This window comes from Drosophila ficusphila, unplaced genomic scaffold, assembly GCF_018152265.1.
Source record: "Drosophila ficusphila isolate 14025-0441.05 unplaced genomic scaffold, ASM1815226v1 contig_414, whole genome shotgun sequence".
Lineage (NCBI taxonomy): Eukaryota > Metazoa > Arthropoda > Insecta > Diptera > Drosophilidae > Drosophila > Drosophila ficusphila.
Window position 1 is genome coordinate 7,840,626 of NW_025064328.1, and position 20,608 is coordinate 7,861,233.

At 44.2% G+C, this 20,608-nt stretch overlaps 5 protein-coding genes across 7 annotated transcripts; 3 read left to right on the plus strand and 2 right to left on the minus strand.

The window, feature by feature from the left end:
• Positions 1-96: 96 nt before the first annotated feature.
• Positions 97-2,621, minus strand: LOC108090464 (fibrinogen gamma chain). Its single transcript, XM_017189162.2, is given in 3 exon segments — positions 97-777; positions 1,511-2,054; positions 2,057-2,621. Coding segments are annotated over 3 exon segments (1,284 nt in total). The 3' UTR covers positions 97-602.
• Positions 2,622-3,200: 579 nt separating this feature from the next.
• Positions 3,201-13,719, plus strand: LOC108090415 (latrophilin Cirl). Of its 3 annotated transcripts, none has more exons than XM_017189071.1 (13): positions 3,201-3,754; positions 3,895-3,960; positions 4,401-4,577; positions 4,830-5,019; positions 5,386-6,857; positions 6,915-7,142; positions 7,225-7,435; positions 7,495-7,735; positions 9,287-9,452; positions 9,510-9,739; positions 9,807-9,904; positions 9,972-11,771; positions 12,282-13,719. In XM_017189071.1, exons 4-13 carry the CDS (start codon positions 4,985-4,987, stop codon positions 12,778-12,780), a joined length of 4,980 nt encoding a protein of 1,659 aa, XP_017044560.1. In that variant the 5' UTR covers positions 3,201-3,754; positions 3,895-3,960; positions 4,401-4,577; positions 4,830-4,984; the 3' UTR covers positions 12,781-13,719. The 3 variants fall into 3 exon arrangements, with proteins under 3 accessions (XP_017044560.1, XP_017044561.1, XP_017044562.1); XM_017189072.1 differs by having other exon boundaries at positions 4,401-4,491; XM_017189073.1 differs by having other exon boundaries at positions 4,401-5,019; positions 7,237-7,435.
• Positions 13,720-15,063: 1,344 nt separating this feature from the next.
• On the plus strand, positions 15,064-15,805 carry LOC108090284 (vacuolar protein-sorting-associated protein 25). Its single transcript, XM_017188894.1, has 2 exons — positions 15,064-15,192; positions 15,245-15,805. The coding sequence occupies exons 1-2, from the start codon at positions 15,143-15,145 to the stop codon at positions 15,717-15,719; spliced, it is 525 nt and encodes a 174-aa protein (XP_017044383.1). The 5' UTR covers positions 15,064-15,142; the 3' UTR covers positions 15,720-15,805.
• A 105-nt stretch (positions 15,806-15,910) lies between these two features.
• Positions 15,911-18,299, plus strand: LOC108090522 (nucleoporin Gle1). The gene is made up of 2 exons (XM_017189241.2): positions 15,911-16,179; positions 16,233-18,299. Exons 1-2 carry the CDS (start codon positions 16,177-16,179, stop codon positions 18,222-18,224), a joined length of 1,995 nt encoding a protein of 664 aa, XP_017044730.1. The 5' UTR covers positions 15,911-16,176; the 3' UTR covers positions 18,225-18,299.
• Positions 18,300-18,350: 51 nt separating this feature from the next.
• LOC108090524 (zinc finger CCCH domain-containing protein 15 homolog) lies at positions 18,351-19,943 on the minus strand. Its single transcript, XM_017189242.1, has 3 exons — positions 19,769-19,943; positions 19,224-19,658; positions 18,351-19,164 (listed from the first exon to the last, which is right to left on the minus strand). Exons 1-3 carry the CDS (start codon positions 19,838-19,840, stop codon positions 18,454-18,456), a joined length of 1,218 nt encoding a protein of 405 aa, XP_017044731.1. The 5' UTR covers positions 19,841-19,943; the 3' UTR covers positions 18,351-18,453.
• Between the last annotated feature and the right edge of the window lie 665 nt (positions 19,944-20,608).

A 20,608-nucleotide genomic window follows, 5' to 3' on the forward strand; every position in this document is an offset into this window, starting at 1 on the left:
TCGGCCTTATCAACTGGAATCGAAATTTGAGAATATCAAGAGAGCTTGAACTGGTTTTAACCAGCTGGAATAAGTATTTTCCTCTATGAACTGGAACGTACGTATAACTCTTTACCGAAGTCGTAAATCTTCGGTTGAATCGATATTAATTTAGATACCGCCCCTTTGGCTTATTTGCCGAACGTTTATTGACTCCAATTGAGCGGCTTCAGCCGCCCGACGAAAGTGCAAGTGACAAATGAGTCGGAGGAATCTCCCCAGCGTCCAGAGTTATTTCATTTTTATCGGCCCAGTGCACACACTCAATTAGATTTCATTAAATTGTTGCAACAGAGCAAATTACGAGAACGGCGGAAAATAAAAATTAATTGCACCCAATGACTTGTGTGGAAACAAACAAAAAGTCTAGAGCGATATGCATTGAACTGTAACGGAGTAATTACCCCAAGACCGGGGCTAAATACAAAATCGAAAGCTAATCAACTGCCGAAGGGGGCGTTTGAGCGGCAAGAACAGAGATTAATAGGTTCTGGCATCGAAGTGAGATTTATATAGTTAAAATTTACTGCCTCCAGCACTCGATTGTTGAAATTAATAGCTAATTAACTCGGATTCCTTGGCGTCCGCTTGGCCTTCGGCAGGTCCTTTAGCTCCATTTGGCTCCTGGGTCGGATGAGCATTTGTACGGACTTCAAGGACCGAAAGCTGTACCACGGCTCCCAGTAGATGCTCTCCGGACTATCCACCTCTCCCTTGAAGTATTTACCATTCAAATTGCTAAAACGTGGAAAATAATACAAAATTTAAATTTTAATAAATTAACTATTATTTAGAAAAAATATGAATACTTAAAAGAAGAACAGAAATCTCTAGTACAGTTTAGCTGTCAGTATAATTTGAACTTTTTATCTTTAAGATAGCAAATTGATCAACAAATTTATTTATATTTGCTTATAATGGATCAATTGATAAAGTTTGAGGTTTTATTTTGACATGTATGTTGAAATTCATTACTAAGATTACACTGTCATATTTCTAAATTATCATTTTGAAAAATAATCATAACCAGATTTATTGGTATCTATAATGATAAGCGAAAATTGTAAAATAATTTTAATAATGTTTGTCAGTAACAAAATAATAGTTATTGATTCAATTAATGGTAACTTATCATAAAAATGTTCACTTTATGATTTCCAGAATACTTCAGATAAATAGCCAACTTGAAATTATAGATAATAGAACATTACATTTCATTTTTGATAACGTTGAGAGTTTGAATTTTTGCTGATATACCAAAAAAATGTGATGAACATTAGGATTGCTGAAGTTTTATTTAATAAATCAAGGATGTAAATATGAATGGGAATTGTCAAAAAAAAATACTTTGAAATTGTAAGACCTATATAACACCTAACTATCTTTGAAAGTATGAACTTTGTAAGCTTCTGATTTCACGGACTGTTCAGACCATTTTTAAAAAACAAGACCTGTAAATTTAATTTCTTACCTGCGGGAACAGAAGTCGTACCACCAGGCTCCCTGGTGGTGCTTCGCGCAGTTCATGTGCGTGAAGGCGTCGTTGTCCCGGTCGAAGGTCGAGAACTTCATCTTGTCGTGGGTGCGCAACGCATCGCTGGCGTTCCCCTGATAGTGACCCAGTAACTTGAGCTCGTAGCCTTCCTCCTCATTGCCGATAAGAAAGTTGTCGTAGTGAGCATAGCTCGTCTCGCCGTTGAATCTCTTGATGCTGATATACAGCTCGTGCGGCTGGGAATTCGTCATTCTGTGCAATTTCTCCAAACCGATAAAGAACTCTCTATTCAGCTTGCCAAATCCTTTTTTATATGCATCCCAATTACGGTAGAAGTTCACGGATCCGTCGAGCCTGCGCTGAATGGAAGTCCATCCAGGTCCAGCTGCAGTTTGTCCCTCGCAGGGAACCAAAAAGGGCTGGAACCCTGGCAAGTGGATCAAATGGATCCCAGGGTATGTACCAAAGGGGACGCAACTCGTGGTGGCAGCTTCCCAGTCAGCCAGCAGATCGTCTTTTTCTCCCGGAATTTTCTCTCGAAGTAAACAACTTTTCCCTTAAGATGCTCGATTAATAAGGCACTGGATTCGTTCTGTTTCCTCAGTTCCGTCAAAACATGTTGTTTTCTTTTCATCCGCGTCTCGTATATCTTTACCTTTTGCTCCAGTTCCTTGATCATAGCATCCTTTTCTTTAATTAGAGTTGTAAATGTAGTATTCTGGGCACTACACACTTGAGTGAGGTTTTCGAATTTCTGGAGCAAGTCATCGCCCGTTTGATCCTTGGTTTGCAGTTTATCTATCTCAATTTCTTTGTCCTTAATGGTGGCAGCACTCTCAGCTATTTTTTCCATATAAACATCCAGCAGATCATCCAGATCTCCCTTGCTTATTCTTATTGTTTTATGGTGGTCGATGTGGACTTCGGCCAGTTTTTCCGGAACAACTGTCACAATAGGTATTAGCGTAGTATTAAAGGGTAATACGTCCTTTAAGGGAGCTTTAGTTGTCTTTGTTTTTGAAGGTACTTGAAGTGACCAGGCTAAAGGCAGCATTTGTATTATAAATATTGTTAAATAATATTCCATTCCGAGTAAATATTTATTTGAACCGAGCTCAATGGAATCTAAATTCAACTGAAATCGCAAGCGAAATGCATTTCCCTAAGCTGAGCGCAAATCAGGAAACAAAAGCTAAGCTTAATGCTAAAGCCGACTGCAGATAAGAAATTTTGAACTTGGAAAGTGCTCTTGAACTTGTCGAGGCATATTCTCCAAACTGACTCACGTTCTTTTGTCCTATGATTTTTACTGGATACCGAGATAAACATTTGGTTCGGTATTATAAATTTTGAGTAGAAAAAGCAAAATTGCTTCTTATTGCTTAAAGTATCTTAGTTCAAAAATATATATTAATATAACAATAACAATTTTTCAACTCAACAACATTTGAACTAGACTATTTATTTTATTTATTGTACTCAGCACTCAAAAGTTGCAAACTTTAGGTACAGACGGGGATCGGCCATAGCAGCGGTGACTTTCGGCCGTTTATGATTTTCAATTTGAATTGTGCGCTCTTTGCGGTAACGAGTTGGCAGTGCTTTTATTTTTGTGCTGGCAACGCCGTTCGATTTCAACCAGACATTCAAGTATACAGAATTTTTCTAAAAGAAAGTTGATTGTGAATCGAGCTCTTGAACGAATAGGAACGGTCTGAAGTTAAAGATACTTGAGCAAAGATATAAGTTGAAATTATTACAAATTGTGAAATAAAAACTAATAATTAACTATTACCAACACATTACTGAAGTAACACATTACTTAAGTATAAAGCAAAAGTGTGGCTTGAGCCCAGCTTAGTTTGCCACTTTTTAATTGGCCAGAACTACGTCATCAAATCTCGTTAAAAAACCGATTAAAAACTGCCAAAATCATTAGGAAAACTTTTCATTAAGTGCTAAAATGTGTAAAATTCAAGAAATTCGTGAAATATCCAACAGCTTAAGGTTGGAAAAAGTGTCTGAAGGCAGAACAAAGAGCTCCATTAAAAGTGGGGCTCCGCGGGGCAAAAAAAACTTGATGAAGCGCAGCTGCAGCAACTTTTCTCTATATGTAGACATGTACCTACATATATGTAGTATGCATCGGGGGTACAAAGAAAACGAGTCTTTGTTCTGCCCACAAATCGATGGCGATGCAACAACCACATCGAAATCGGGGTGTGTATTTTTAGGCTCCCTTTTTCCCCCACTCCCTATTTCCCGTTCCCTATCTTCTGTTTGTCTTTTGCCTGCTTGTTCGTGTTTGCTCATGTATTCAATATGTAAACAATTATCTTATGGTTTCTTCTTTCATTCAGATAAGACACTGGGTCTTCTCAAACCCGACTTGCCTGTGAAAATCTCAAAATGGAGTTTCGTAAGAGGTAAGTACTTGCGATTATTTCCGGCTTGACCTGAAAATAGGTCATTCACAGTTCTGTCAAAAAGGTCATTAAGTTTGTAAATGCATATAGAAGTTTATACCTTACAAAAACCTAAAAAAAAAAATAGACAAATTTAATAAAATATTTTTTAATAAAAAAAATTGACAATTTATAATTATCATCTAATTATAAAATTAATTAAACTAATTATATATCTAATTATAAAATAAATTAATGTTAAAAGGTCTCTACATTGATTTGGGAGGATATGTTAGATTGTTTCTTTTAAAAGTTATTTTGGTGCTAGTCAAAAAATAGATTCGTGTTTAATTTGTGCGCATTATTCCCTTGGTGATGGATGACTGTCTACCTGAAGGAATTCCCATTTCATGTTTGTTTTAGCCCTGTTACCAAAATGTCAAATCTTATATTCCTTGCAGTTTTAACACTCAAAAGTCAGACCAAGTGATCATGATCGATATGAAGGATGATGGGCGGCCATAGTTTTGTGAGCTGGCTCGGCAGGATTTGGTATTTATGACTACTATTCTACTTGCTACCAAGCATCCATCGCTAACGACCCACCAAAACCACAAATCAACCACAACATATACTAAGTATATCCCAGGCAGTGTAAAAGCGTATCATGCTACCAACCATATTGTCTATATCCTATGTGCATATATCGTTAGATCCGTAAGTGTCTTTGCAGGAACACCACCAAACCAAACCAAACCAAACCAAACTACAACAACCAGCGCATCGCCACTAATCTTTTCTTTCTCTATATATGCCATATATATGTTTATCCCATATCCAAACCCAACCCTCCCTATTACCCCATGACTTATGAACGATTTAACTTGCAGTTTCCAAGTACCAAACCGCCTACGCCTGCGAAGGTAAGAAACTGACCATCGAGTGCGATCCCGGAGATGTGATCAACCTGATACGGGCCAACTATGGACGATTTTCGATCACCATCTGCAACGACCATGGCAACGTGGAGTGGAGTGTCAATTGCATGTTTCCCAAGTCACTCAGCGTGCTGAACTCAAGGTAGGATTACAAAAAAAGCATTATCTTTCATAACTTGAGCCAGAAAGAATATATTGGTTATAAATATTTGCACTACTGAGCATTAAAAACTACTTTTATAATGTAAGGGCTTAAGAAGATTTATTTATGAATAATAAATAGTAAATTTATTATGAGATTTAAGTAAAAATACATAAGTTGTAGTCCAAACTAAAGAAAGATATCAGTAAATATTGATGTTTTTAAGTTAATCTACTGAGCAATAAGTAATTTCTTAAACAAAAACAATAATACTTTCATTCAAGCTTAAAATGAAAAATGTATCTAAAGATGTTTCAAATAAAAGTTTGAATATTTTAACCTTAACCCACCATCTCTGTTTTACAGATGTGCTCACAAGCAGAGCTGCGGAGTGCTGGCAGCCACGAGCATGTTCGGGGATCCCTGTCCCGGGACGCACAAATACCTGGAGGCGCATTACCAGTGCATCAGTGCTGCACAAACCTCGACGACGACCAACAGACCAAGTCCTCCTCCGTGGGTGCTCAGCAACGGTCCGCCGATCTTTGGCAATGGCAGTGGTCTAATCCACCCGCCCGGCGTTGGAGGTGGTCCGCCGCCACCGCCGCGACTTCCTACGCTGCCCGGAGTGGTGGGAATCAGCGGGAATCCCGGACTGTTCAACGTGCCACCGCAACACACGGCGGTCACCCATTCCACGCCCTCGAGCAGCACTGCGACTGCCAATGGCGGACGACTGAAGGGGGTGGCCACCTCCACGACGACCACAAAGCATCCTGCTGGTCGCCACGATGGCCTGCCACCGCCTCCGCAACTGCACCACCATCACAACCACCACGGCGAAGAGAGCCCCGCACCCACCAAACCGAGCAGCAAGCTACCGGCTGCCGGAAACGCAACTTCTCCCTCGAACACTCGCATTCTGACCGGAGTGGGAGGTTCGGGAACCGATGATGGAACCCTGCTGACCACCAAGAGCTCTCCAAACCGCCCGCCAGGAACGGCGGCCAGTGGTTCTGCCGCCCCCGGAAACGGCAGTGTGGTGCGCACCATCAACAACATAAACTTGAACGCAGCCGGAATGTCAGGGGGCGATGAGGAGTCGAAGTTGTTCTGCGGACCCACCCATGCTAGGAATCTCTTCTGGAACACAACTCGAGTGGGAGATGTGAATGTTCAGCCTTGTCCCGGCGGAGCAGCTGGCATCGCCAAGTGGCGCTGTGTGCTGATGAAGCGGATGCCGGATTCCGGTTACGATGAGTACGATGACGACCTGAGCTCCACAACTCCACCGCCCAGCGGAGGCGACTGTCTGCACAACAGCAGCAGCTGCGAACCGCCGGTGAGCATGGCTCACAAAGTGAACCAGCGGCTGCGCAACTTCGAGCCCACCTGGCATCCCATGACACCGGATCTCACGCAGTGCCGCAGCCTCTGGCTGAACAACCTTGAGATGCGGGTGAACCAGCGGGACTCCTCCCTGATCTCCATTGCCAACGACATGTCCGAGGTGACCAGTAGCAAGACGCTCTACGGAGGCGACATGTTGGTCACCACCAAGATAATCCAAACTGTGTCTGAGAAGATGCTGCACGACAAGGAGACATTCCCGGATCAGCGACAACGGGAGGCCATGATTATGGAACTGCTACATTGTGTGGTCAAAACGGGTTCGAATTTGCTCGATGAATCGCAGCTGTCCTCGTGGTTGGATCTCAATCCGGAGGACCAAATGCGGGTGGCCACATCTTTGTTAACTGGCCTGGAGTACAATGCCTTCTTGCTGGCAGATACAATCATCAGGGAACGCAGTGTGGTGCAAAAAGTCAAGAATATATGTGAGTGTTTTACATATTTTGGATTTATATTGGGTACTTATATTTATTCTTTGTTAGTGCTCTCTGTTCGAGTGCTGGAAACCAAGACCATCCAGTCCAGCGTTGTCTTTCCGGACTCGGATCAATGGCCCTTGAGTTCCGATCGCATCGAACTGCCCCGAGCGGCTCTCATTGATAACAGTGAAGGTGGATTGGTGCGAATTGTATTTGCTGCTTTCGATCGTTTGGAATCGATTCTGAAACCCAGCTATGACCACTTTGATCTTAAGAGTTCCCGTAGTTATGGTGAGTACATAAGAAAAGAAACCACCAGAAGAACTCTGTGGTTTGTTACTGTTAAAATGGAATAATCTTAAACATGTCTTAGTTCGCAATACAGCAATCCTGGCCAACGACAGTGATGTTAATGCGGGAGAGATGCAGCAACGTCTGCGAATCCTGAACAGCAAGGTGATCTCCGCGAGCTTGGGCAAGGGGCGACACATACAGCTCTCCCAACCCATTACACTGACCCTGAAGCATCTAAAAACCGAGAATGTGACGAATCCCACCTGCGTATTCTGGAACTACATTGACCAGTAAGAGATTATTAACTTTTCGGGGGAATGTTTACCTATTCAAAAAACTCCCTTTTTAGTGCCTGGTCTGCCAATGGATGCAGCTTGGAGTCCACGAATCGCACGCACAGTGTTTGCAGTTGCAACCACCTGACCAACTTTGCCATCCTAATGGACGTGGTGGACGAGCACCAGCACTCGCTGTTCACCATGTTCGACGGCAACATGCGTGTCTTCATCTACATCAGCATTGCCATCTGCGTGGTGTTCATTGTGATTGCCCTGCTGACGCTGAAACTGTTCAATGGGGTCTTTGTGAAGGTAAGAAACGGCACCAATCCGCTGCCGCATCAGCGGGCGGGAAGCAGGCGCCAGCAGAACAATATACGCGATCAGACGCACGAGTCCTTGACCCTGACCACGCCCACAAGTCAGACGAATGTGTCGACTCCCAGTCACGGCAACACAAACTTTATCCAGCACAACTCCATCCGCAACTCGCACCGCAACAATCTGAACTACAATGTGCAGCAGCAACTGCAGCAGCAGCAACAAGTTGTTGCAGCAGCCGCCGCCGCTGTGGTGCTGTCGAATCAGCCGCAGCGCAACATGCAACACGCCATGAATAATCTGAATCTGAATCTGCACCAACATGGCCAGCAGACGGCGGCTGCTGCAGCAGCTGCTGCCTCGATTGCCGCTGCTCTGCAGCAGCATGCGGTGCAGGCGAGCAATGCCAGCAATAACCTCAACATTAGCCACAACTATCTGCAGCAGCAACACGCCCAGCATCAGCAACATAACCAGCAGCAGCAGCCACATCCGCACCGCAATCCCAACCTGAATGTGGACGGCAACGGATTGGACAACACGAACAACATCATCATGCAGGCCAACATTGATGACTTACAATATAAGTGGTGGTGGTGGTGAAAAAAAAAGATAAACAAACACGAATTGTAGGCTAGGCTAGGCTCTCTAGACTTATGTATTTATGATCGAGAGACACATGTGATATAATGCTTAAGTAACTCAAATTGTTAATGGAACTCTCTCTCTCTTTCTCTGATAGGACTCAATCATAAGACTCAAAAGCTGTGCTGGCAAGCGATGATCTAATCTGAAAATGGATGAGGACCTCAACCCTTGTTCATTAAAAACAGATCCCTTCATCGCATTCCAGCTTCAGCTTTCATGCAAAGACTCTCCATTTGTATTTATGTATCGTAGTAATTTGTCATAGTCTAAGTTTAGCGCACTTTCTCCCAACCATATTGTGTTTTTTCTCCATGTGAAATACACACTCATTCGTTTTATTAGAGATCATTACTCTGGCATGTTGTACTTAATGTTTTAATCATTTGTGAGACATCCTAACCCTTTATGTGCATTCATTGTTTAACAAATTTAACCTAGACATCGTACAATTTAATACCCTAAACATTTCTGATTTTCTTTTGTATTTAATTAATTAATAAAATATACAAATGTTGCTAATTTTGTCCTGTAAATATTGCATTTTGTGTTTGTTCATTTCATTTGTATATATACTGTCTATATGTTGTGCTTGTTTCGTGTCTAGTTCATTGTTTTATTTAATACGTACAATATTCTTTATTGTATTACTCTTAGTCTTTGAATTTTTTCACCACCACCCACCAAAATTATTGTAAATCAAATTCTAAAATAAGTCTGAACATCTGAACTGAAACCTATTCTTCAAAAGAGGGCTTACATGATATCTATTTTATCAAATTTCTCGAAATTGCGATTCAATCTTGTTCTGCTGGCTCTACTCCAAAAAAATTTAACTGATCTATAAGACTTATCAAACTCCTCACTCTGTCTCCTCTCTTTATCTTTCCAATCCAGTCCGCCCGCACCTCGATTTACACCAGCATTTACCTTTGCCTGCTGGCCATCGAGCTGCTCTTTCTACTGGGCATTGAACAGACCGAAACAAGCATTTTCTGCGGCTTCATTACTATTTTCCTCCACTGTGCTATTCTATCTGGCACCGCCTGGTTCTGCTACGAAGGTAAGATGGCTAGAATTGGGTTATGTTTTTCAGATCTAACTTTTCGCACTTACACAGCCTTCCATTCGTACTCCACCCTCACCTCGGATGAGCTGCTGCTGGAGGTGGATCAGACGCCCAAGGTGAATTGCTACTACCTCTTGTCCTACGGATTGTCGTTGAGCGTGGTGGCCATCTCGCTGGTCATTGATCCCAGCACCTACACCCAGAATGACTATTGCGTTCTGATGGAGGCTAATGCCTTGTTTTATGCCACCTTTGTTGCACCAGTGCTAATATTCTTTGTGGTAAGTTAAGGGAATACTGAGAGTTATTTGAGTTATTTATTGATTTTAAATATTTAAATACTTACAGGCTGCCATTGGTTATACATTTCTGTCTTGGATAATTATGTGCCGCAAGAGTCGCACGGGCTTGAAGACCAAGGAGCATACGAGATTGGCTAGCGTCCGGTAGGATACATATCTCCAAACCTACTAAAGCATCATAAACTAATATAAAACCTATTTCCATTCTCAGATTTGACATACGCTGCTCCTTTGTGTTCCTCTTGCTGCTCAGTGCAGTTTGGTGTTCAGCCTACTTTTACTTGAGGGGAGCTAAAAACGACGAGGACACCGCTGATATTTATGGCTACTGTTTCATCTGCTTCAACACCTTGTTGGGACTGTATATCTTCGTGTTCCACTGCATCCAGAACGAGAAGATCCGGCGGGAGTACCGAAAGTATGTTAGGCAGCACGCCTGGTTGCCCAAGTGCCTGCGCTGCTCGAAGACCTCGATTTCCTCGGGCATTGTGGCGGGTAATGGACCCACTGCTGGAACCCTCTGCAGCGTTTCCACCTCCAAGAAGCCCAAGTTGCCGCTGGGAGTGAGCGAGGAGGCGCACGACGATCCCCAGCAGCAGCAGCAGGCGGGAGTGCCGGTCACCGAGGACGCCATAATGGGAGCAAGCTCTGATTGCGAACTCAATGAGGCACAGCAACGGAGAACCCTGAAGAGCGGACTGATGACGGGCACTTTACAGACGCCATCGCAGTCGCTAGGCGGCCATGTGGTGCTCGAAAGGGGCAGCACTCTCCGCTCCACCGGTCACGCCTCTCCAACCAGTTCAGCTGGATCCACGCATTTGATCTTCGCCCACAAGCAACAACAGCAGCAGCAGCAACAACAGGGTCCCTTGGGCGAGTCCTACTACCATCAGCCGGACTACTACAGCTGGAAACAGCCGCCGACAGGAGCAGGAGGACTGAAGGCCCAGCGGGAGTACTACAACAACGCTGGAGCAGCTGCCTCCTCGCCGCAGCAGGCGCACGAGGTGTTCTACTGGACCCAGAAACCGAACAGCGGGCAGCATGGCAAGAAGAAGCGGGGCGCCGGAGGAGTTCCCGCCTCGCCGAGTGGATCGCTGCACAGCCGCACCGCCGCCGCCTCCCAGGTGCTCTTCTATCCCTCGTACAAGAAGACCAAGCCGGGTCAGCCGTCATCGGGCTATCCGCAGTACGCGGAGGCACTGGACCCACCGCAGCCAAGTGGCAATGCGGCTGCCTACTACCAGCAGCAGCAGCAGTTGCGTCGCCAGCAGCAACACCACCAGCAGCAACAGCAGCAGCAGCAGCAACTCTCCTCCGACGAGGAGCAGGCCGAGCAGCACGCGCATCTGCTGCACCTGCAACGCCGACCAGGCGGACAGCAGCAGCTCCCCGCTCCGCCGCCGCATATGGCGCAGTACCAGCAGGAGTTCATGCAGCGCCAGTTTAGAAGTAAGCATTCCAACTGTGATCTGGGCATGGGCGATGCCTACTACAACCAGGGCAGCGTCGGCGGCGCTGATGGCGGGCCGGTGTACGAGGAGATCCTCAGCAACCGCAACTCGGATGTGCAGCACTACGAGGTGGGCGACTTCGACGTGGACGAGGTCTACAACAACAGCGTCGGCACCGGCGTCTTCAACAACATGCGAGCGGCAGTGGCCGCCGGCGGAAGTCGCTACGGCGGCGGCAGCCTCAGTGGCGGCAGCGTCTCGTCCAGGAGCCAGCAGCAGCAGCTCCAGAAGCAGCAGCAGCAACAGCAGTCGCTGGCCCAGCAGAGGTCCGCTCGACGCTGCACGGCTGACGACGATGACGACGACGACGAGGACGAGGAGGAGGACGAGGAGGCGACGGCCGCGGAGCAGTTGCACGGCACCATCTGTGATGAGGACGACGAGGAGGACGAGAGCGACTTGGAGGACGACTCCCATGGATTGCCGCCCCAGAGCGATGAGCGAATGCGTCGCCTGATGGCGATGCAGGACGAGGACTTTAAGCGGCGGTTTCAGTGAGTATTTAAAGCTTTAGCAAAAAGCAAGTTTTGTATTTATATCAAATGTAGTACGCAAAAGGTTGTAGTGAATCTCAGCAAATTATGAAGATGAAAATTAAAGTCCGTATATTGGAATTGTTAAATATAGCTTAAAATATGAGTTAGGAGCAGGAGGATTAAGATCGAGCACAACAATATTGACAGAGAAAAGAATGTAGACAGAGTATTTCTTTCCTGTGTGATTGCTAATCTTTCAACTTTAAGATTTCTTATCGTGACTGCAGCTCTAAAGAACAATATAGTTATAAAATATTTTTAGGTAAAATTGTTTTTGTTCAAGAATAACACATTTAAAATCCCCATCTTATACAGGCTATAGCTATGGGATGTACTTTTTATTTTCTGTAGAACTGAAAAAGTATTTGAATTAGTTTTAATATAACAAAAAATCTTTTAAAATGTACCTTCAAAAACCCTTTTCTTAAAAATATGTTTATTAACTCCTTCATCTATCCTCCTTTCCAGACGCCAGCTGCGCAAGAATGGAGCGCCCCTCGACTACGGGGCCTTGCCACCGGGATCGGCGCCAGGAGCAGGTCCGCACCCCGAGCACAACGGTGCGGTTTTTGGGGTTAGCGGCGGCGTTGGTGAGGGCTCCCTGCGCGGCGCATACCGGCAGCAGCAGCAGCAGCAACAGCAGCAGCAAGCACTGAATGCCAAGTCGCCAGGCGGTCGTCTGGCGGTGAATGAGCTATTCGGTCACGGCAACGCCGGACCGCCGCTGCCGCCGGCCAATCAGACGCCCGCGCAGAAGCGCCAGCAGCTACAGAAACTGTCACCACAGTCCACCACATCATCGTCGTCGCATACATCGCACAGCAACCCCAATCCGCATCCCCACCAGCTCGCCCATCCGCATCCGCATCCCCATCTGCATCCGCCGCACCTCCAGCAGCGCCACCTGTCGGCGATGCTGGACGAGAACAACACGGTGCGGTGCTATCTGGAACCACTGGCCAAGTGAGCCGACCGAGCCACTCGCCCAGAAGAACAGTCTTAGGCAAAAATTGTAGCTTAGGATCTCTAGCTATACCTAGTATTAGTCGTTAGTCGAAATATGGAGCATTGTGTGAAACAACATGCTGTCATGCTATACGTGCAGTGATTCGAGAATCCCAAAACTTTATGAGTGTATATGAAATAATTGAGAACCTAGACCGTAGGCACATCCATCCCAATACGGCGTCGTGCAAGCTTAACCAAAATTCAAGGGGGACGTGGGATTGGGTCGGATCCTGGTTCCTGGATCCTTCGACTTGCATGCATTTTATACCAACTTGGAATCGATATTAAATATAAATGTATGTACCATATATGTATAATGTATTGTAATACATGTCACCACATGCCATTTTTAAATACTTAAATAATTATTTAAACAACCGGAAAATCAAGTATATATATATGGATGTATATGTATAAGATCTGAGAACTGTATGTACATGATCTAAAGAATGCAGGCGAATTATGTTTTATGTATTTTGTAAGGAATCAATTGTTTTTGATTTTCGCTGATTATGCTCGTAAGATATATATATACACACACAGGCTTAAGATTTGTTTCGTGTTTCATAAACCAAAAAGAAAACCTACGTTCGAAATTTTGTAATTTTTTGCTATCCAACTGCCGTTTACTACACACCTCTGAACCAAATATTCCTTCCAACTGCGAAACACTAGTGTAAAGATTTCGAGGGAATTACAATGCCATTTTGTTGTTGCATTTCTTTTACGTTGTAAGCGAACCAGAGCGAAGCATTTGAAGTGTACATTTTCATCAATATAGATGCTTTAAGCACACGTATATAGGGCATTTATTTTGTATTTTTTGAAGGGAGCTCGTAGAACGCTTTATTATTTATACGATATAACGAGAGATTAAATAAATCGAATGCTAATGCTATGTAAATGTCTTGGAAATTGCATTGCAGGCACCGAACCGATAGAGCAGCATACGGAAATACCTATATAGCAAAGAAAGATTTCAACCGAACCTCACTTGTTAACTAGGAACTAACTGAAAGTAACTCTTTAAACACTAGCCAGCTAACGTCCTCCACACTAAACTGTACTAACTGTCCCCACTCCCTGAATGGCATTCTCTCTAGAATTTCACGCATGTGTACAAAAACCAAATAAAATAAAGTGCAAATCAAGATGATTACCATATACTACTATACGCCGTACATAACAAAACAAGCCAAGGAAGCTCCAGCTCCACAGCTCGATCCCATTTGATCCGATCAGCAAGTTAAACTTGAAGGAAACCATAAGCACACAATCGATAAAGTTAGAAATTAAGCACCCGCAGCATAGCACACAAGTTAGTGTATAAAACGGAATGGAAAGCCCGACTTTGCGGACAAGAAGGATTACGGAATAGCAGATATTGAATGTATAGTGTTGCGCCTCCTAGTACTTTACTTATATTAAACCAGATATATCAGATACGAGTATATATATGTGAATGTATATTGATGATGCAAGCCATGCAATCCCCTTTTCGTCGCCACATACTCACAAAATCGATTCGAGAGATTCAAAAATCTGAGATCTAAAAATATAAAAAAAACCGAAACCAGACACCCAAATCAAACTTTATGAAAAAGCCCGATGAAAATGTTAATGTACACAATTTTTTCTATTTAAGACAAAATAAAAGAAATGGATTGCATTTTAATGTAAATGGACCTGGATTGTTTTACTGGGACGTGGGGAATCTATATACTGAATTTTCGAGAGTACTTAACCTACCTCCTTTTGTGTAGGGAATTTATTATATAACATATAAATAAAAAACTCATGTATTCGACACGTATAAAATGGATAGTATTATATTATAAGATATTCTTCAATTGATAAAAGCTGTGGACAAGCTGGCAATAAATTTTCAATTTTGTTTTTAACTGTCATGAGAAAAGAAATTTTTGGCTCAACTTTGAGCTAAAAGAAAATTATTTAATTGGGACAAAAAAGATAGTTTTAGGCTATTCTATATATAAGTAAACCAACTCGTATTATTTTCCATTCTCTCATAAGCTTTTGTGTTTACCATTTTGGACCCGTGAAATTAAAATCATTTTCTTCAATTTGTATTTTCTTTTTTATAAATAATTATTTACTAAAATTAAGTTTAGCCAAATTCAATCAATTTAGCAAAGGAACAAATAGTAACGACATTTTTAAATTTTTAAATCAAATATCTATTGTAAACCATTTTTCCTATGTTTTTTGTATATTTTTTGATAAAGCCCAAACGGTCCCACTAGACCATTAGTAATTGTGGTTCATTGGCAAAACAAATGATTGCTTCGTAGTTAACCGAGATGACGGATTTCCAATGGCCCTGGGAGTATACCTTCCCACCTTTCTTTACGTGAGTCTTCCATATAAGCTGACCTAATCCTTGTAATTATCTTGGCACTTAGTTTACAGCCCCACGAAGAAACCAGACAACAGCAGCTGAAAGTCTGGACAGATCTTTTTCTCAAATACCTCAGGCATACGAATAAATTTACGATTAGTATCGGGGATCAGAACTCTCCGCTGTTCCATAACGAATCCCTGAAGCGTCGCCTTTCCCCGGAACTCGTCCTGGCGATCCTGAGTGAACTGGAGCGGACTGGCCATGCAAATCCTTTGGACAAGCGTCGCCAAGATTGGCAGGTATATTGGTTCACCCTCGAAGAATACGGCAATATGGTCTACGATTGGGTGCAGGAAACTGGTCAAACCAACAGTATCTGTACACTCTACGAGATTGCCTCCGGTGAGAACACCACCCAGTTGGATTTCCATGGTGTGGACGAGGCGGTGCTACTCAGCGCGCTCCGATTGCTCGAGGAGAAGGGCAGGTGCGAACTCATCGAAATGGACGGCAGCCATGGCGTAAAGTTCTTCTGAATGTCCATACAATATATTAACTTTATCTTGTCAAGCGATACGAATTGTGTTTCCGTATATTAAAAACTTAACAATTGTAAAATGTATATTTGTACTTGGAAAAATGTTTAATAGTGAAAGGGTCAACAACAAATGAATGTTTTTTAAATAAAGGTGTTGGGAGTGACCTTTCAAACTTAACGCATATAATATGTGTATTTCTAAAAATGTTCCTATTCTTTGTCATATTTTATTAACCAAAATAACTTTTTTGCACTTCAATTTATAAAAAAAAAAAACCTTTTGGATAATTTTCCTAAATAATTAAAATTTAAAAAAAAAAAGTAAGACCACATTTCGTAACACACAATAACAAAAAGTATCGAAACTCTGAAAACTTAAAAAAAGTTGGCAGCCCAACCTAATATTTTTATTGGTTGCCGGAAGAACTTTTTTTTATAAGCAATAAGCGGGAAAAATGGCAAGTATATTCAAACTCATGACGATAAATAATGTTAAACGTATTCTTTGCAGAGCATGGATGGTTTAATGAGGGCCCTGGAATGGCTGACAGTGGAATCGACGCTACATCATGCGGCTTTGGCGTCCGAGTTGTGCACAGGAAGAACTCTGGGCGAGGATCGCGAGCCCTTGTGGGTTGAGGGCAATAAAAATACTCCACAGACACTTCCAATACCAGAAGATTTTCCAGCCCCCAAAAAGGAAATTTCCCACCCAGCCACCACAGATTTGGAACCCAGTATATCCTGCTTTCCCGACGCACAAGCCATCAACGCCAGCATTGTGAGACGGGAAATGGCGGAGGAGGGCAAACGGTGCGTCCGCCAACAACTAAAGGCCCTTAAGGAAAAACAAGATGCCCTGCGCCTTTCCCGTGTGTCCCTTCAAAAGGAGGAAGAGCTCCAACGTGAACAACTGCAGAAAAAGGCGCTGCGGGAACGAAACGAAATCCTTCTAGTTCAGAAGGCAGATCAAATGACCGCGGCACAGTTGGAAGCCCAGCAGCGAGAACAATTGGCCTTGCGCCAACAGACTGACAACAAGCTGCACAAGCTCGCTCTGGAGGGCGTTGCCCGCTGCCAACGGAGATTCAATCAGAAGTACGAAGGCATAGCTAGGATATTACTCTCGCTCGACAAGGAAACAGTCCAAGTATGCGCCACCCAGAACAAACAGCTTAAGGAGCTGGGCCAGAAATTTGAGCAGCTGGTAAGCACAGTAAAAATGGGCAAGTGCGAAATGCAGAGCCAGTTTCTTTGCTCCATTATAAAAGCAGAAGAATGCTGCAAAAGTCTAGATGCCTTGGAAATGGACATAATCAAGCAGCTGGCCGAGTTCTCCGAGCAAATCCAGCAGCAGCTAAAATTGGAGGCGGCCAAGAAGCAGGAGGAGGAGCGGCAGAAGCAGGCGGAGGAAGAGAAGCAGCGCCTGGAGAAGCAGGCTTTAGAGGCCAAGGAGAAACAACAACAAGCCGAGGCGGCAAAGGCAGAAGCTGCCAAAATTTCTGCTCCGGAGGTGCCCAAACCCCAGGAAGTGCCACCGGCAGTAAGCACTGCAGCATCCTCATGTGTGCACCCGGATCGACTAAAGTTCTACAACGAAATCATTGCACTGTATCAGGCCAAAGTGGACGCAGTGAAGCCTCTGCAAACGGAGGAGTCGCTGAAGCAGTACCGCACCGGCTGCCAGAGGGCCATTAACCTGCCCTTGAACGCCATCTCAGCAGTCAGTCCGCAGCATCTGACCCAGAACTTTGACAAGCTCTATAGCTTCTTTGCCGGGCAGCCGGTTAAAGTCGTTAATGGCTCGACCATCACCATCAACGATCATCCGCTTGCCCGCGACTATTGCATGCTACTGATGGCCAAGAAGTTCGTCAGTCAAACGGAGACGGCAATTTCGAGTAATCCTCAAGCGGCCTTTCCCTTTGCCTCGGTAATTGTCACGTTCTGGAAGCTGTTGCCCGACTTCGGCAAAGTTTTTTTGGCCTACATGTACAAGGAGTCGCCCTTCCTGGTGCCCTATGTAATACCCCAGCAGCCGGAACAGACCAACGAGCAGTATCTAAAGAGCATTGGCTATAGGTTGTCGGACAAAAACGAACTGGAGAAACCGGATATGTACCTGAAACGCCAGACGGGACTCGCTCGCCTCTACGCAGCTGTGATTATTACTCAAGGCAGGAAGTCAGCTGGACCGGATCAGTGCTTTGAACTCGAGGAGGGCTGGCTGTGGTTGGCCCACATGGTGAATGTAAAGCCTTTGCCCGACGTCAGTGCCACGTTGATAATGGAGATTTTGCAGACGCTCGGCTTCGAGATGTGGCGCACTTACGGCAAGCAGTTTGTGAAGCTGCTAATTTATATTCAAAATATTTACATGCCTCAACTAGCGGCCTATGATGAAGGAGGCCCAAAAACGCGGCTGGAAATGCTGCTGGCCAAGTTCCTGCGCGAGCGGCAGATTCCACAGGCCGTTGGAATTTTGCCGCCCGGCTTTTGGTAGTTTTACAATTTAAGTAGTTTTGTTGATTTTAAGGTAAATGTGTTTGTAACTAAAAATAAATAACTCATGCGATTACTAATGAATTTTTAATTTGGGTTCTGAGGATGTTTAACACACAACGACTCATTTCCAGAAATGCAACAATTGAAAGCCACAACTTTATTGATTGAAGTTAGCTAAAAGGCAGAAATCATTTTATGAACTCGTTTCAAACAAACTACACGGTGGACTAGTCATCGTCATCGTCCTCTAGATCCAAGTCATCTAGTTCGCCGGCCAGATCAACAAAGAGATCCTTGTTAATCGGGGCAGCATCGTTGGCGGGTGCAGACGATGAAGGGCCATCCTCATCGGCCGCTGCGTCCTCGGCAGCAGCGGTTTTGGCAGCTTCCGTTGCCTGATCCAGTAGTCGAGTGGTGGAGGCAATGGTTCCCGAACCGTCCACCTCCTTGGCTGCCAGCGATAGAGCGGCCAGATCGAGCTCCTTGAACTCCACGGCATTGTCGTCGTCGTCATCATCGCGTTTGTAGATATCGAAGGCGGCGTCTCCCTCCTCCATCGGTCCGTCGTCGACCAGGTCGGGGTTGAAGCTGAACATCTCACGACCCGAGATGCCGAACTGTTTGCCCTTGCTGAAGTCGCTCTTCTTGCGCTCCTCCTCGGCGAGTTGCTTGGCCTTCTTCTCCGACAGCTTGCGCTTCTTCCAGGCGAGGAAGGACTCCAGCGTGACGCGCGTCTGGTTGGGTCCCAGGGCAGCGCGCTCCTTTTCAATCAGATCGACCAGCGAGATTTCCGTGGGCTTTTCCTCCTTCTTCTTGTCGCGTTTCAGCACATATCCGGCTGGCAAAGCGTGCCGGTAGATGCACTTGCTGCCGTTGGGGCACTCCCAGAACCAGCCGTACTTGGACTTCTCCACAGCTTCCAGGAAGAACTTGCAGATCTTAAGGAGATTGAGTAGTTAGTAGGATATCTTAAGAGATTAATGAATCTAAAACTCACAATGTCTGTGGTGGGACGCTGCTTGTCGCCGGAGCTCTTCTTTTCGACCACCTCCTTGAGCTTAGCATCGTCCCAGTTGGTCATTGGATCGTCTTCGTCGCGCATGTCCACGTAGATAGAGCGCTTCTCCACCTTGTTCTCCTGTGACAGATCGTGGGAGAACTTGCACTTGTCGCCCTTGGTGCACAGTCCCTGTTTGAAGAAGGCGCAGACCACGGACTTAGGGTCCGTGCCCTTCTCCACTTTCTGGGTCTGGACGGGCTTGAAGATCAGGGCCATCTCGCGCTGCTCGGCCAGCTTCTTCTCCTTCTCTTCCTTGCGCTTGTCTCCATCCTGGCGGGGGTGCTGGCCACCGGATTGCACCTGCTTCTGCACCTGCTGGATGAACTTCTGCTGCTTGTTGCCCTTCTTGTTCTTCAGTCCGAAGGTCTTGTCCTGCCGAATAAAATTGCGCATTTTCAGTGATCTTATTCAATTTCTCCTGCCAGCCGGGTTTCCACATCACGGTTTTTTAGTAGGGGTCAGGGGAAATATTTGCACCCTACCTCAATGACTTTCTCCTTCTTCTTCTGCTCCGTCTTTTTGCTCGGTCCTGGCGGGGCTTTTTTTGGGGGCATTTTCGGGCGGGATACGGAAATTTAACAACTTAAATTAGAAATAAAGTCGAACCAAAGTTTTTTTGCACAACCACGCTGGAAATTAGAGCTGCAGAAACATCGCTCTGAAGCGATAGTATCGACTTAGAGCTGGTCATAACTTCGGTCTCAAACGATAGTATCGATCCTATATTTATTAATGCATTTATGCTCTAATTGCTGCATCGTTATTTTTGAAACGTTTGCTTATTTTAAATTTTTAATATCGATACTTACATTTACGAAGCTATAAAAGGTTATGAAATTAAACCCAATAAGAAATTCTTACTTTGGAGAGCAACTTTACCTACTGTGTGGTTGAAAACTTTGGTTTAGCTTGAAGTGCGTTTCTAAACCATAAACATGACCAACCAACAATTCAAATTTTTCAAAGAGGTACATAAAACACGATGGATTGTTTAAATTTAGTTTCATTTAGTGTAATTAAAATGTGCTTTAATTCTGACAAATTTGTAGTATTAAACTTTTATTTGGGTTCTATAAGTATAACTGTGTGAACAAATTCTATTAAAATCCTTTCATATAGTTTTTATATAGGTGTAAGACCTTCTTTTATTATTGTTATTTAAAAGTTGATCGAAAAAGCAATGTTTTTTATTTACCCTTTTATATTTGTTTACTTATTGACCCGTTCCAGCCTCTTTTTATTTATTATTATTTGTTTGAGCCCACTTCAGCGCACATGTTAACGTTGTACATATTTCAATTATCTGCTCTGGTTCCCTCCAC